Here is a 13,175-nt window from a genome sequence, read left to right as displayed (position 1 = left end):
TCTCATCATCTTTCCTACTATTCATACGTACCGTTATTAAGTAATAAAACTATTAATTAACTTTGAATCCTTATGACTTTGTAGTAAAATTTGAAACGCTTTTCAAAAGTCGCTTAGTTTACGTCCGGTACTGTAGATTTCGTTAAATTCCCATCGCCTGTGCGGCAATTTGCCTAGGGAACAACCGACACTTTAATGGATACTGCAAAAATGTCGCGGTCATATTGTCGAGAAGATTGTCCTTTTACTTTACTCAAATTGGATTTTTAACTATACAATTAGAACACGTTTTGCAGCTTGAAATGCTGCATTTAAAAATGCGAACTAACTTATAATTAGTATACATATTCACGTAAGCTTTAGGTATGTGTTCGAACATAACACTGTAGAATATTAAATGCGATCGGTAAACTTACGGTAAGTGGAGCATAAATGCACGCATACGAAATGCAAAATCACTCAGATGCGAGTTAAGAACGGGCTGGTGTTCTGTATAGTTTCGCATTCACTTTGCACGAGATCCAAACTGCGACTTGAATGCGTTTAACCATGGGTAAGTTTGAATATAAAGGGAGCCTTGAGGAACGGTTGAGAGGTCGTGAACCAACCTCAAGGAAATTAAGTCCACAATAGAACTTAAAGTTTTAATTCGTTTGGCCACAAAGGAGTAACTTTTAGGATGTTAATTTCGTCCCTTCGATAGCCGCATCCTCTATAAACTGCAAAAATTCACACTCGATTTCGACTTAAGTCAATGCGCATGTGGCCTAAATACCATCCCGACTAAAAATTATGAAAACAAGTTTTCAACTTCTTGGATTTTAGGAATTTTTTTAAGAACAGTAACAATATTCAGAGATCGCATTTAATCCCTTAAATAGCTCTAAACATTCTCTATAAGTTTCCGTTTCGAATTTCTGGCGCTTAGCAATAAGCGCAATGCAACAAAATTGCATACAGGAAATTTGCTTTGCATCTAGTCCATCGATTTCAATTGATTATTGCAGATATTGCAGGAAAGACGTCGTGAATAAATAGTCGAATAGAAAGCGGATAAGTGAATAAATTAAATAAAACATGAGATTTGGTTTCGAGATTGAGTTAACGGCGACACTGACTTATGCACATTTTGAAATCAAATCTCATTTTTTACTTTACTGCTTCAATTATCTGCTTTATTTCGAACTATCTATGTTGATTTTTTTTTGTTTATACAAGACGTCTAAAAGCGAAGTTATAACTCATATTGTTCAAAATATTCAATTTTTCCCAGTTAAAAATTGCGTTAGCATTGGCTTATTGTGTATCGTTAAATTCAGAAAACCATTTTCTATCAAAAACTGTTGATAAAATATCAAGTTCCGTTTGAAATTATGAAGTTGGCACCTGAAACAAGAGAAGTTGAGTTTGAGAAAATCAACTTTGACGTCACTTAGTAGTCGGAGAAATATCGTTTTATTTGGTTTTTAATCATCAAAATTCGTTCATACATAAATGAGTTATAGTTTCATTCGTTTTTTTTTAGACACATTGTACATATGTAACAATCGGTTGCCGTAAAAGAGGTTTTGTAATTTTACTACACGCTTTTACTGCTACGTAAACGCTAAACATTCGAAACTTAAACTATTGTATTTTTCGCCACAAAATAAATCTTCTATTCAACTGTCCTCTAAAAGCCGCTATATTGAGACATAATTTTCATTGAAACCAGAGGCGCACTTGGCCCGAGTCTCAGTCATTTTTAAACGGGCAAACGAGTTCTAAACTTATTTATAACATTCTTTAAATAGCTACAGGATCAGTCATAATTAAAGCAACAAATAAAAATTATAGGTCCCTAGAAAATGGGCAGTCTTCTTAGGAATGATATATATACAGGGTGTTTCCCTAACTACGTGTAAAAAATTTAAAGGCGTAATCCTCGACTGATTTTGAGTCAAAAATGTCTAATAAACATATGTCCGCAAATGCCTTGTTTCCAAGATACAGGGTGTTGACTGAAAGACGTTGAAAAAGGTTTGATGGTATTTACTAACTTGTTTATTGTTAGTTTTTTTTTGCTACTTCCACTACTATAAACAAGATAGTCAGTGTTATTTTGGTGTTTTACTCTCTAAAGTGAAAGAATTTAGTTCTGTGTCCCAAAAATCAGATTATACCTCAATTTTGAAAATTTTTCGAATGCCTAATTGCACTAATCAAGAAATGGCCAATATGGTTTTTGTTTACGGCCTTGCTGATGGTAAGTGTTTGGCAGCGAGGCGCATTTACCTGGAAAGGTTTCCAAACCACCAAACCTTTAAAAACCTCTTTCAACGTCTTTGTGATACAGGATCTCTTATGAAAACTCCAGGAGAAGGAAAGCCAATAACACGTCGAACACCAGAAGTGGAGGAAGAAGTCTTAAGACGTATTGAAGAAAACCCCGGAATTGTCTTTTCTAAAATTCAAAACACTCAAATTGAGTCATTTTGGAAATAAAATCTCTTTTTCTTGTCACATTTCAACACCCTGTATCTTGGAAACAAGGCATTTGCGGACATATGTTTATTAGACATTTTTGACTCAAAATCAGTCGAGGATTACGCCTTTAAATTTTTTACACGTAGTTAGGGAAACACCCTATATATTTTGATTCTGCACTTGTAAATATACTAAATAATGTACAAAAACTCAGTTGATTTTCCTTATCTGCCCGATAATTTTCTACATTCCTTTGCAGACATTCCAAAAGTAAAGCAACAAAATCGTATTTTCACTCTCTATTAGTGACAAGTGAATTTCTGAATCTGTGTCCCGGTTATTTTTATTTAATTTAGCGGTACATAATGCCTTCTGGTCGCAGTTTGTCAGTAGATATCCGAAACTTGATTATTTCTAAGTGGCAGTCGGGAATGAAACAAATAACTATTGCAAACCAATTGCAACTGAATTGAAGCATTGTCTCTCGTACAATCAAACATTTTTCAAGTCGAGGAACTTTTGTGAATAAACCAAAATCTGGACGGCCAAGAAAAACCATCCGAAGAATGGACAAAAAATTGAAAGTGCGTCCCGGGAAGATCCGTTTCGTTCTGCAATGGATAAAAAAAAAAAAGTTGGAGCTTGATGATGTTTCTGTTAGTACTGTTCGAAGACGTCTAACAGAACGCAAACTATTTGGAAGAAAACCGGCCAAAAAACCATTTGTTTCTGCGAAAAATAGACGACTCCGACTGAAATTCGCTGAAGAGCATATTAATTGGACAGTGGCAAAATGGAAAAGAGTACTTTTTTCGGACGAAAGCAAGTTTAACTTGCATTCAAGTGATGGTATTTGCTGGATACGTCGTCCTGTTAACAAGAAGTTTGATCCCAAATACACTCGTGGCACCATAAAATATGGAGGAGGAAATGTGATGGTGTGGGGATGTTTTTCGGGAACTGGAGTGGGTCCACTGATTAAAATTGACGGAATAATGGACCGATTTAAATATTTACGTATCATAAGAGACACAATGGTGCCATTCGCTGAAGAAAATTTGCCATTGTCGTGGGAATTTCAACATGACAACGACCCTAAGCATACTGTTAAAGTAATAAAACATTTTTTTGCAGACCGTAGCATTCGTGTAATGAAATGGCCTGCTCAGAGCCCAGATTTAAACCCCATCGAGAATCTCTGGGAAATCATTGACCGGAAAGTAAGACAGAAAAACCCACAAAAATATCAAAATTGTGACCAGCTCTTTGACGTCATTGTTCGAGTTTGGAATTCCATACCAGAATCAATCACCTTATGACATTATTGTAATCTATAAGTCGTAGATGTGCTGAAGTGATAAAAAATAAAGGGTATGCTACAAAATATTAAATGTAATCCAAATATAAATGCATTTAGTTATATGTTGCTCTACTTTTGAAACCTTTGTAAGCAATATTTTATAATTTAAACTAGAACTCTTATTATTTTTTTTAATTTTGTTGATTATTATTATTGGTTAATAATATTCGTTCAACTTAGTAATAAAATTTTGAGAACCGTTTAACCTCTTTTAAGGATATCAATATAATTTAATTTGTTGCTTTACTTTTAACTGATACTGTATACAGGGTGAGTCGGGAGGATCGTGCCAAACTTCAGGAGCGCGTTGTACATGAAAAATAGATGTTAAAAAAACTCAAATGTTGTTATCCGATTTTCGTTTGTTTACAAGTTATAGCGTAAATAAAATTAAAACATAAAGGTTAAGCAACATTTAGACGAAACGTTTCCTGGACGTTGGATTGGTCGTGGTGGCCCTATTAGTTGGCCTCCAAGGTCTCCAGACCTCACACCACTAGACTGTTGTTTGTGGGGTTGGTTTAAAACTGAAGTGTACAGAGTAAAAGTGGACACTCAAGATGCACTAATTCGACGCATTAGAAATGCTGCAGCTGCCATTAAAGAAAGACATGAAACAATCAGGAGCGCAACGAATGCTCTTCATAGACGAAGCCGAAAATGTTTAGAAGTTAATGGCGATATTTTTGAACATTTACTATGATATCCAAACGTTAATTTATGGAATTTCTTATGAAATTTATAAATTTTTTAAATTTTATGTTTTAATTTTATTTACGCTATAACTTGTAAACAAACGAAAATCAGATAACATTTGAGTTTTTTTAAATTTATTTTTAATCTACAACACGATCCTGAATTTTGGCACGGTCCTCCCGACTCACCCTGTATATCTCAAAGGATAAAAATTTCCAGCTTCGATTTCTTGCCCCAGATAGTTCTAAACATCTTCCGAAAACCGTCAAATTGACAAATAGGTTCTTGTATATGTATAATAATTAACAACACAAATTCAAAACCTAAGAAACATAAAAAGAATTTGAATACAATTCTTTAAAATGACACCAGAATAAGGACCTAACATAGTTAGAGTAACTCCGGCGGTTCTGACGTCACCCGCACGGCGCTCAACTGCGTTCTAGATTCACATATGAACCGATGCACAATGCATGCGCTCTTAATTGCTATCGCCATTATAAAAACGTGCGACACCCTTTGGGGCTGCTAAAATCCCAAACGTGTAACTCGATAACGAGAAACCTTCGGCAACATTTCAGCAGAAAAGCAGGCTATACCCCGGAGACTATCTCTAGAGACGTGCTTTTATCCCGGTTAAAATTTGTTTGATTTTCTGGGGAAATTGGAGCATCTCTCTTGCCACTACTTCTGTTTTTCCTGCCTACACTACAGTTTAAGTTACTGCGGACTTGAAGGTTATTTTAACCTCACTTGGCGGAAAATATTGAGATCGCGCCGGAAGGAATATTATGCGAGGGCAATTGATGGCGGCGGCCCTCGTAGACGTGCCCGCACGTACCGATGACCTTTATGGCAATTAATGCTGATTGATTCGATTTTGCACGGTTCGATGAGACGAATTTGGTTAATGGAAATTCGGAAGCTCATACGCGAACCTCAGGTAACCAAAACCTCAAAGGGGATTGTGTAAACTGCAAGCAGCTTACATAACAATAACGCATACCACGAAGCTCGTGCGAAAGCAAACAAGGCCCAGAGCAAGAGTAATTTTAGCCGGTCGTAAAAATAATCATTAGACGAGAGTGCGAGAGATAATTAAGAATTTGGCACGGCGCGAAATTAAATCGGTTCCTATTTGTTTTATTAATGGAATTGCTTTTGGAGACTATCTAACTTCGCACGACCCAGATTAGTTGGAAACGGAATCGATGGCATATCAATTTGAATTTATTGACAAGTCAAGATCCACTAATAAAACTCACGGTCTTATTGCAGTTTAGGTAGTTTCGCCCGATATTTCAAAAATACGGGGAGAGTTCTTTGGTTGAAGAGGATGCAAATGGGGCTCGCACCGAACTTTCTATAAATATCAATGGGTGACCAGAGGCATTATATCCAACAGAATACGTCCCGATTTCACACTCCTCGAACGCATCTGAATAGAACTTAACGGACAAGAAAACTTTTAGTTTACGCCCGCAAAACTTAAAATTCGACACAAGTCTCTCCCAAACTTTTCAAAGTTCTTTTAATGCTAATTCCATGTCTGGAGTATTGGTATCCGGCTCCGACTCCTTTTTTTTATTTAAGGCTTTTTAACTTTCTTAGTAACTTTTACCAAAAGGGTTCCGAAATTAACTATACATCAACACTGACGATACGTGGCCGTGAAGGGCGTCCCTTGATAAATGAATTTCGCTTGTGGTGGGGGAGATTGGAAATTAAATTTACATCTTGCGCTTTTTGTAATTAAAAAAGTCGGCGACAAAGTTTCAGACGCTGTTTGACGAGCTGGAGATAATCGCTTCGGAGAATTGTAACATGAATTTCAACTAAAAATCGGGATTCTTTTATGGAGAAAAATACCACTGTCCGAGCTCTGTACAATACTTCACGGGCATTGTCATACTAAAAATGTGTTTGTTCTTTGGAACTCTTTCATAAAACGAGATTATAACCAGGAAATATATGGCAGTTCACTAGATAAAAATGCAGACGCCAACTTTACCCGACAATGACGGGGGTTGGGAAAAAACAGGCACTAAAACGACAAAAAAAAATCCTGTTAAATAATCGTCCTAATTATTTAACATTTATCTCAAATCTCAAGAGAATTGAGCGTCAGGAAAACTTAATTTAGGTAACTTCCTGCTTATTCAAACTTTTTCCTCATCAGTACTGAACTTAAATGTTACAATTCCCAAGTTTTAATGAACAGCAGCAATATTACTGGGGGCTAACGGAGCTCAAAAGTGGCACTTTGATGGAGTTTTTAATTAAATTGTTGTTAATCACGCTGACATTTAAAACGAAGTTAGCAAAACGTACGGACTCTCAGATTAACTTGGATTAGAAGCTGCGTCACTGAGTCGAACTCAATGATTATGTTGAGTATCGAATTTGAAATGAATTCAAATCATCACAGTTACGAGTGCTGATTAAAAATTTCAGACGAGTATCATTGTATTCTGTCAAAAAACGACCTAGGAATTCAAAAACACACTTTCGAAAGGTTTTCGATTTTCATGTTCGAATCGTTCAGCTCTCAAAGTCAATTATTTTCCAATGGATTCGTTCCCATTTTTCTCGTTTGCAATTTTCTACATCCTCACAAAACACGTCTGAACTCCGGAAATTCTATTTGAAGTCTTTAATCCGGAAAGGAATTGTTTCAGCATTCGGATTCAACAAAACCCTAAGGTCCACCTCAATTCTCAGAGCTGTCAGAATTTGTCGCAACGTGAAGATTCAATGGGGACATCACATCAGTAGAGAAAGGATGATTTTTCTTCTAATTTGTTAGGTTTAATTAATACCCGAAAAAACAATTCTGAATTTCTCAAACGCCCTGTCCAGTTATGAATTGCTCGGAGATTTTTTTTAATATTTCATACTTAAGGAAAGGCAGAATGTGCACTGACCCTCTCTTAAATGGAGCAAATTGCAAAACAGTATCAGCTAGATGTTAATCTGGAACGAAATTCGTTGGGTTACCCGTTAGTTTGACACCCTCCGGAATCACTCACAATCTTTGGTACGGAATAGCGCTTTTTTATGGGTTCGTAGGGGGATAGGCAGAATGGCAAAGGGCTTAAAATGATCAAACCCGCCACTGAATTCTAACTGAAAATCCCAGAAAAACTGTTATTTCCACTTTTGTTTTTCCGTATGCCTTAAAAGATGTCTAATCTACTCGAGATAGATAGAATTATTTGAGAGCGAGCACGTATGTCTTTGATATGTTCTGTGTAATCAAATATAAATAAACCAACCTAACCTGACTTAAAAATACAATTATTAATTGGTTTTTGTTAAAAATAGTCTTTTCCACGACTCCACGGATTTGTGTGTTGGTTAGTTAAAGTTTTCTAGGTGCAAAAAATGTTGTTTACACTCAAACAAAAAGCCTTTATGGCTGAGCTCTATTTTCGGAAAGGCGAGATCATAAGCGGAGAATGGACCAAGGAAATTCAAGCATGTTTTCGAGAATTTCGTCAAAAATTCACCCACACTGCAGTGCTGGAATTGCAATTTCGTGACACTTTGAATTATGTCGAGAAATTGTTTCGTGACACTGTCAGTGTTCAAAGAAAACTACAGATATACGTACAACTTAGACTAATTAATATAAAAAAGCAAAAGGGTAAAGAAGATAAATTTTTATTTTGAGTTTTAGATTAGAACTTTGAAAAATTTCAATGAAGCAACGCCAAAGTTACAATCACTGCAATTACTACGTGAACATGTTTAAAAAACATTACTGTTCTGAGGCCTATATTATTTAAAAAATTGATTATTTCTCACCTTTTTAGAAATAAAACTCGTAACATTTCTGTTAAAGACAGTTGTAAAACTGCTCGAATTTATAGTCGATTTTGATGAAACTTAAAATAGTTAAAGACTTTTATGGTATGATTACTACGTTCAATTTTTATTCCATTATGTTAACCAGGAAGAAAGTAATTTTTAAAAAATATCCAAATAATAGGACCTTTTTGGAGGGCCATGTCTCAATAAAAACGTTCTCTAGAATCAATGTTTATGGGAACTTTCTTAACTATTTTTGGCTTCACTTTCACCTCCATAAGTTTGATACCAACGTTTCCAAACACTGTGTAATTTAAGTTTAATAAATTTCATAATTTATTAAATATAAATTATATATAATAAAACACCCAATTAATATTTATTTAATTACACGATTTAGAACAAATGCTTAAAATTTTATCCATTATTTTCCAAACGCAAATTAACTCTATGTTTCGTGTTATCAAATACTTCGATGAGAGTCTGTGGAGAAACACTTTCAAATTCATGTCGAGTTCTGGCCTTAAGGTCGTCAATTGTGTGTATCGAAGTTTCACAAATGGCATTTTTTAACGTCGGAAACAAGAAATGGGAGAGTGCGGTCAAATCCGGAGATTATAGTGGACAGATGCTGTCCGCCTGTGAGCTTATTACCCTATTATCGTAGTATTCCCTAAGCTAATTGAGAGTTGTCCTAGTTGCGTAGGTCGTTGCTCCATCCTGCTAAAAGTATCCGTATCACAATTCATCGAAGTGAACTTAGTTAATGAATTCACTCAACATATTCCGATATCGGTCAACTGTAATGGTGTCATTGAAAAAAATGAGCGTCCTAATGAGCGCCTTCGTGGGATTCAACCTTTCGTGAGATAGCAACCCATATTCCAATGTTTTGGGAATTTAGAGGTGTTTCCGTAAACACATGGCGATTTTCTGCACTCCAGATTCTCAAATTTTATGAATTCATGCAACCCCATAAATACAACCATGCCTCAACAGTGAGAAACGTCAAATCCAGAAGGTCGTCGTGTATTGTTTGATTAACCCAATTGCAATATCTCAATCTCTATTCCTAACCCAGGCTCTGGACTTCCTGAAGCACTTCCACCTTGTATGAATATAATCCCAGATTTTTTTTTTATAATTAAATATCAAGTGCTACGTGATACATCTAATTGTTCCGATTGTTGAGAAAGTCTTCTTAAAGATGTGCTGGGATTATCAACCCTTACCCACCTCGCCTTCTCGACAAGTTCTAGTGTTTGTTTAGTTGATCTACCACTTCCCGATTTTCTTCGAATGCTGCTAGTTTCACGAAACAATTTCTCAACATATTTCAAAGGGTGGCGAAATTTCAGTTCTACCCCTGCAATGTGGGGAAATTTTTCACGAAACTCTCGAAGACAAGGGCGAATTTCATAGGCCCATTCTACGCTTATGAACTCGCCATTCCGAAAATATAACTCAGCCATAAAGGCTTTTTGTTCCAGTGTAAACAACATTTTTTGCACTCAGAAAACTTTAACTAACCAACACACAAGTCCGAGGAGTCGTGGAAAAGACTATTTTTAACAAAAACCAATTAATAATTGTATTTTTAAGTCAGGTTAGGTTGGTTTATTTATGTTTGAGATTACGCAGAACATATCAAAGACGTACGGGTTTGCGTTCAAATAATTTCATGACCGATTAGAGTGGAAATTTTTTAAGACACACGATATTTTCTATAATAACCGAGATACAGCCCCGTATTCGACTAAAATATATTGCGTGACATAGAAAAGAAAACACCCTGTAAAAATGATTTTACTTAAATAATTTTTGGTACGTATGTTTCTTACGCTAAAACAAATATTTCATTAAAAAATTCAACAAATTGAGTTGTTAAAAACCAAAATAAAGTTAATAATTTGTCGGTCCTCCGCGGTATTTTATACATTCCTGTACACGTCCAGGCATGAATCTAATGAGGTGATTGATGTCCTTTTAGGGGATCTCGTTCCAGGCTAGCTGGACCACATGGCATAGCACCGCTAGGATTTGTGGAAAATGAGGTTAATTATTCAACCTTCTACCCGCAATATCCTACACATGTTCGATCGTCGAGAGGCCTGAAGATCAAAGTGGTCAAGGTAGCAAATTGATTGCATTTTGTTGAAAGAAGTCCATAGTCACTATAGTCACATGTGGTCGTGCATTGCCTTGCTAGAAAACTGGATTAACAAGAGTTTCCGGATCAGGCACGGGATGAGGTTCTAGAACTTCTTGAATGTATCGTTGGACTGTCATACTGTCTCTAATAAAAAGTAAAGGTGACCCGCTACAACGCGCAATAGCACCCCAAACCATTACCCCAAGAGTCTGATGGATGCGCCTCTGTCTTATGAACTAAAGATCTCGTTTCTCACCCCATCTTCTTCTTAGTCTTTCCCAACCATCGTGCATACCCAAACAGAATCTAGATTCGTCACTAAACACGACATTATCACATTCCAGATTCCAAAGTATCCGTTCTCTGCACTACTGCAGTCGACTTTGACGATAATTTAAGGTGAGGTATAACAGAAGATGGGGACGGTAGGAAGTCAATTCAAAACTTTTCCCGCGATAAACTGTTTGAATCCCAATGAGCCTTCCACACTCAGCAAACCACTGAGCGGCCAGCGTCCGCGACGAGACGAACCTATCTCTTAGGGCCATGATTCGAAGGAAGTGACTGGCATTCTGTAGTTCTTTGGAATCATCCAGAATTTCTCCTGCCTGTTTGTTCTTCTTGGAACCGCGCCTGATAACATCTCACTACAGTGTTTACACTATGATTCAAACTAGTGACGATTTCCCTAAATGATCGACCAGTCTCTCGTAGACCCACCACCATTCGACCTCTTTCAAACTCGCTCAGTTGATGAAAATTTCGCTACACTTTGTGTCTGGGCAGGTTTGATTAATCTAAAAGCACTTTCTAAGCACTCTACATACCAATAAATTATATTTTGCAGTCATATTGTTAGTATTTTATTGAAATTTTTATGGGAAAAAAATCCTGATAACTCGTAAATACATTGATAAATATGGCTGAAAATTTAATCGTTTTTTGTATTTCCATATGCAAAAATGCGTACCAAAAATTATTTAAATAAAACCATTTTTACGGGGTGTTCTCTTTTCTATGTTACGCAGTATATTTTTCGAAAATGCCTCGCATGTCAGAGATGAATCCACTTAACCGTAAAACAATGATACCATAAATTCCCTTCTCGAAAGTCGGATTCGAAACTGTGTAGTCAAATTTATTACCATTTTGCCAATACCTCATAAATTCATCGAAGACTCATGACAAATGCATGTGCTCCAATCCTTAGGAGAATCCACAAGGAAAAATTTCAGGGAGCTATGTACCTAAAATTGATGAAATTTCCAACCCCGAACTCGCAACACATATACAGTGTACAGATGCGAACTGTACTTTTCACACGATAGTGATTTTTTTAGAATCCTTTCAAAAAACATTTTGAAAAGCACTGTTTTCGGCGCTAATTATAAAATATACATTATTTCTCTTCACTCACTGTAAGGTTGAGGTCGTGATCCATAATGTGGCTCTTGCAATAAGGGCTGTGGTCTTCCATTTGCGTTCTCCTTTACTGAAACAACAAAAACTCGGTTAGATTAAAAACTTTAACTACTCAGAGTTTAAATGTCCGGGAACGAGTCAAATCCGGTAGTTCTACAAAGATGACTTCATCCAGAGACGATGGAATCACGGAAACGCGCCGTTACGCCGAAAATAAAACTAAAACCGTGTAAACTCAATTTGCCCTCGGAATAAACTTGTCGTGTGTAGCTACACAGGCAAACAAGTTCGTCGCAACGGTAAAGCACACCGCATCTGATAAGGGTAAATGTGCATCATGCGACTCAGAATTGGGGCTGAAATGCACGAAATGGAAACGTCCTAAATTATGTTGATGCCTTAATACGGGGCTTCCCAAATCTAATAATAAAACTTGCGCTCTCCAACAACATGGACCCAGAGCCACTTCGCCCCAAAAACCGAGAATTTTAAGCTGCGAAAGGAAATTGCTGTTTGTGCAGCTCTCCAACCGACAGATATTTAAATTCCACCATTTTCCCTTTTAAGGATCGGGCCAATCGGCTTTTGTATAGATTTAAGATCCGCTTAATGGACCAAAATTTAAATTTAAGGCTCTTTGATTTTCCCTCGTTACTGACTATGTAGGTACTTAACACTGTTTGCATTCATTGAATAACAAGACAACCACAGTGAGAATTTTGTTGAAAGCTTCAGGTGATAAACGAGCTTTTTTTAGGCGCAATTATTTCATTCGCTGAGTTAAATTTAATTAAATCATTACAGTGCTTGTGATAAATTGTATCTTGATTATATCCGAAGACTGTTGTGTTAAATGGACTGGTCAAATGAGCCCGGACTAAGAACGCTTCTGCTGAAGAGAGTGATTTCATTGCGCACGTATAGATGGCGCTAGGATAGAAGCGTCGCCGAGTGCTCGGCACAACTTACTGGTAAGTTTTCCAGGCTATGAAATTGAAAAGGTAATTTTGAGCAGACCTCTCGAGCTATAAGATGACGTATAGAAACTTGTGAATAGTGTGTACAGTCTGGAAAATAAATTTATACATACAATCGGACATTGCAGAAAATGCTAGTTTTCATTTCTTTGGCAGTCTTAAACTTCAATTCTCAAAATTTGCAAACAACTGTTCGATGAGGTGATTTGAAGCAAAGACACGTGGTTGCAAGATAATAAATATATTTGGGCAATGTCATCTTCACAACATTATTAGCATTTTTAAAGTATTT

At 36.5% G+C, this 13,175-nt stretch overlaps 1 protein-coding gene across 1 annotated transcript in view; it reads right to left on the bottom strand.

The window, feature by feature from the left end:
- The window catches only part of sm (smooth), an 88,703-nt gene that overhangs the window by 20,417 nt on the left and 55,111 nt on the right, over nt 1-13,175 (bottom strand). The window contains exon 6 of the mRNA XM_066295161.1: nt 11,902-11,976. Coding sequence (XP_066151258.1) covers nt 11,902-11,976 — 75 coding nt within the window. The remainder of the gene's footprint in view (nt 1-11,901; nt 11,977-13,175) is intronic.

This window comes from Euwallacea fornicatus, chromosome 22 (assembly GCF_040115645.1).
Source record: "Euwallacea fornicatus isolate EFF26 chromosome 22, ASM4011564v1, whole genome shotgun sequence".
Taxonomy (NCBI): domain Eukaryota; kingdom Metazoa; phylum Arthropoda; class Insecta; order Coleoptera; family Curculionidae; genus Euwallacea; species Euwallacea fornicatus.
The sequence above is the reverse complement of the archived record's forward strand: the minus strand, read 5'-3'. Positions and strand labels throughout refer to the sequence as shown.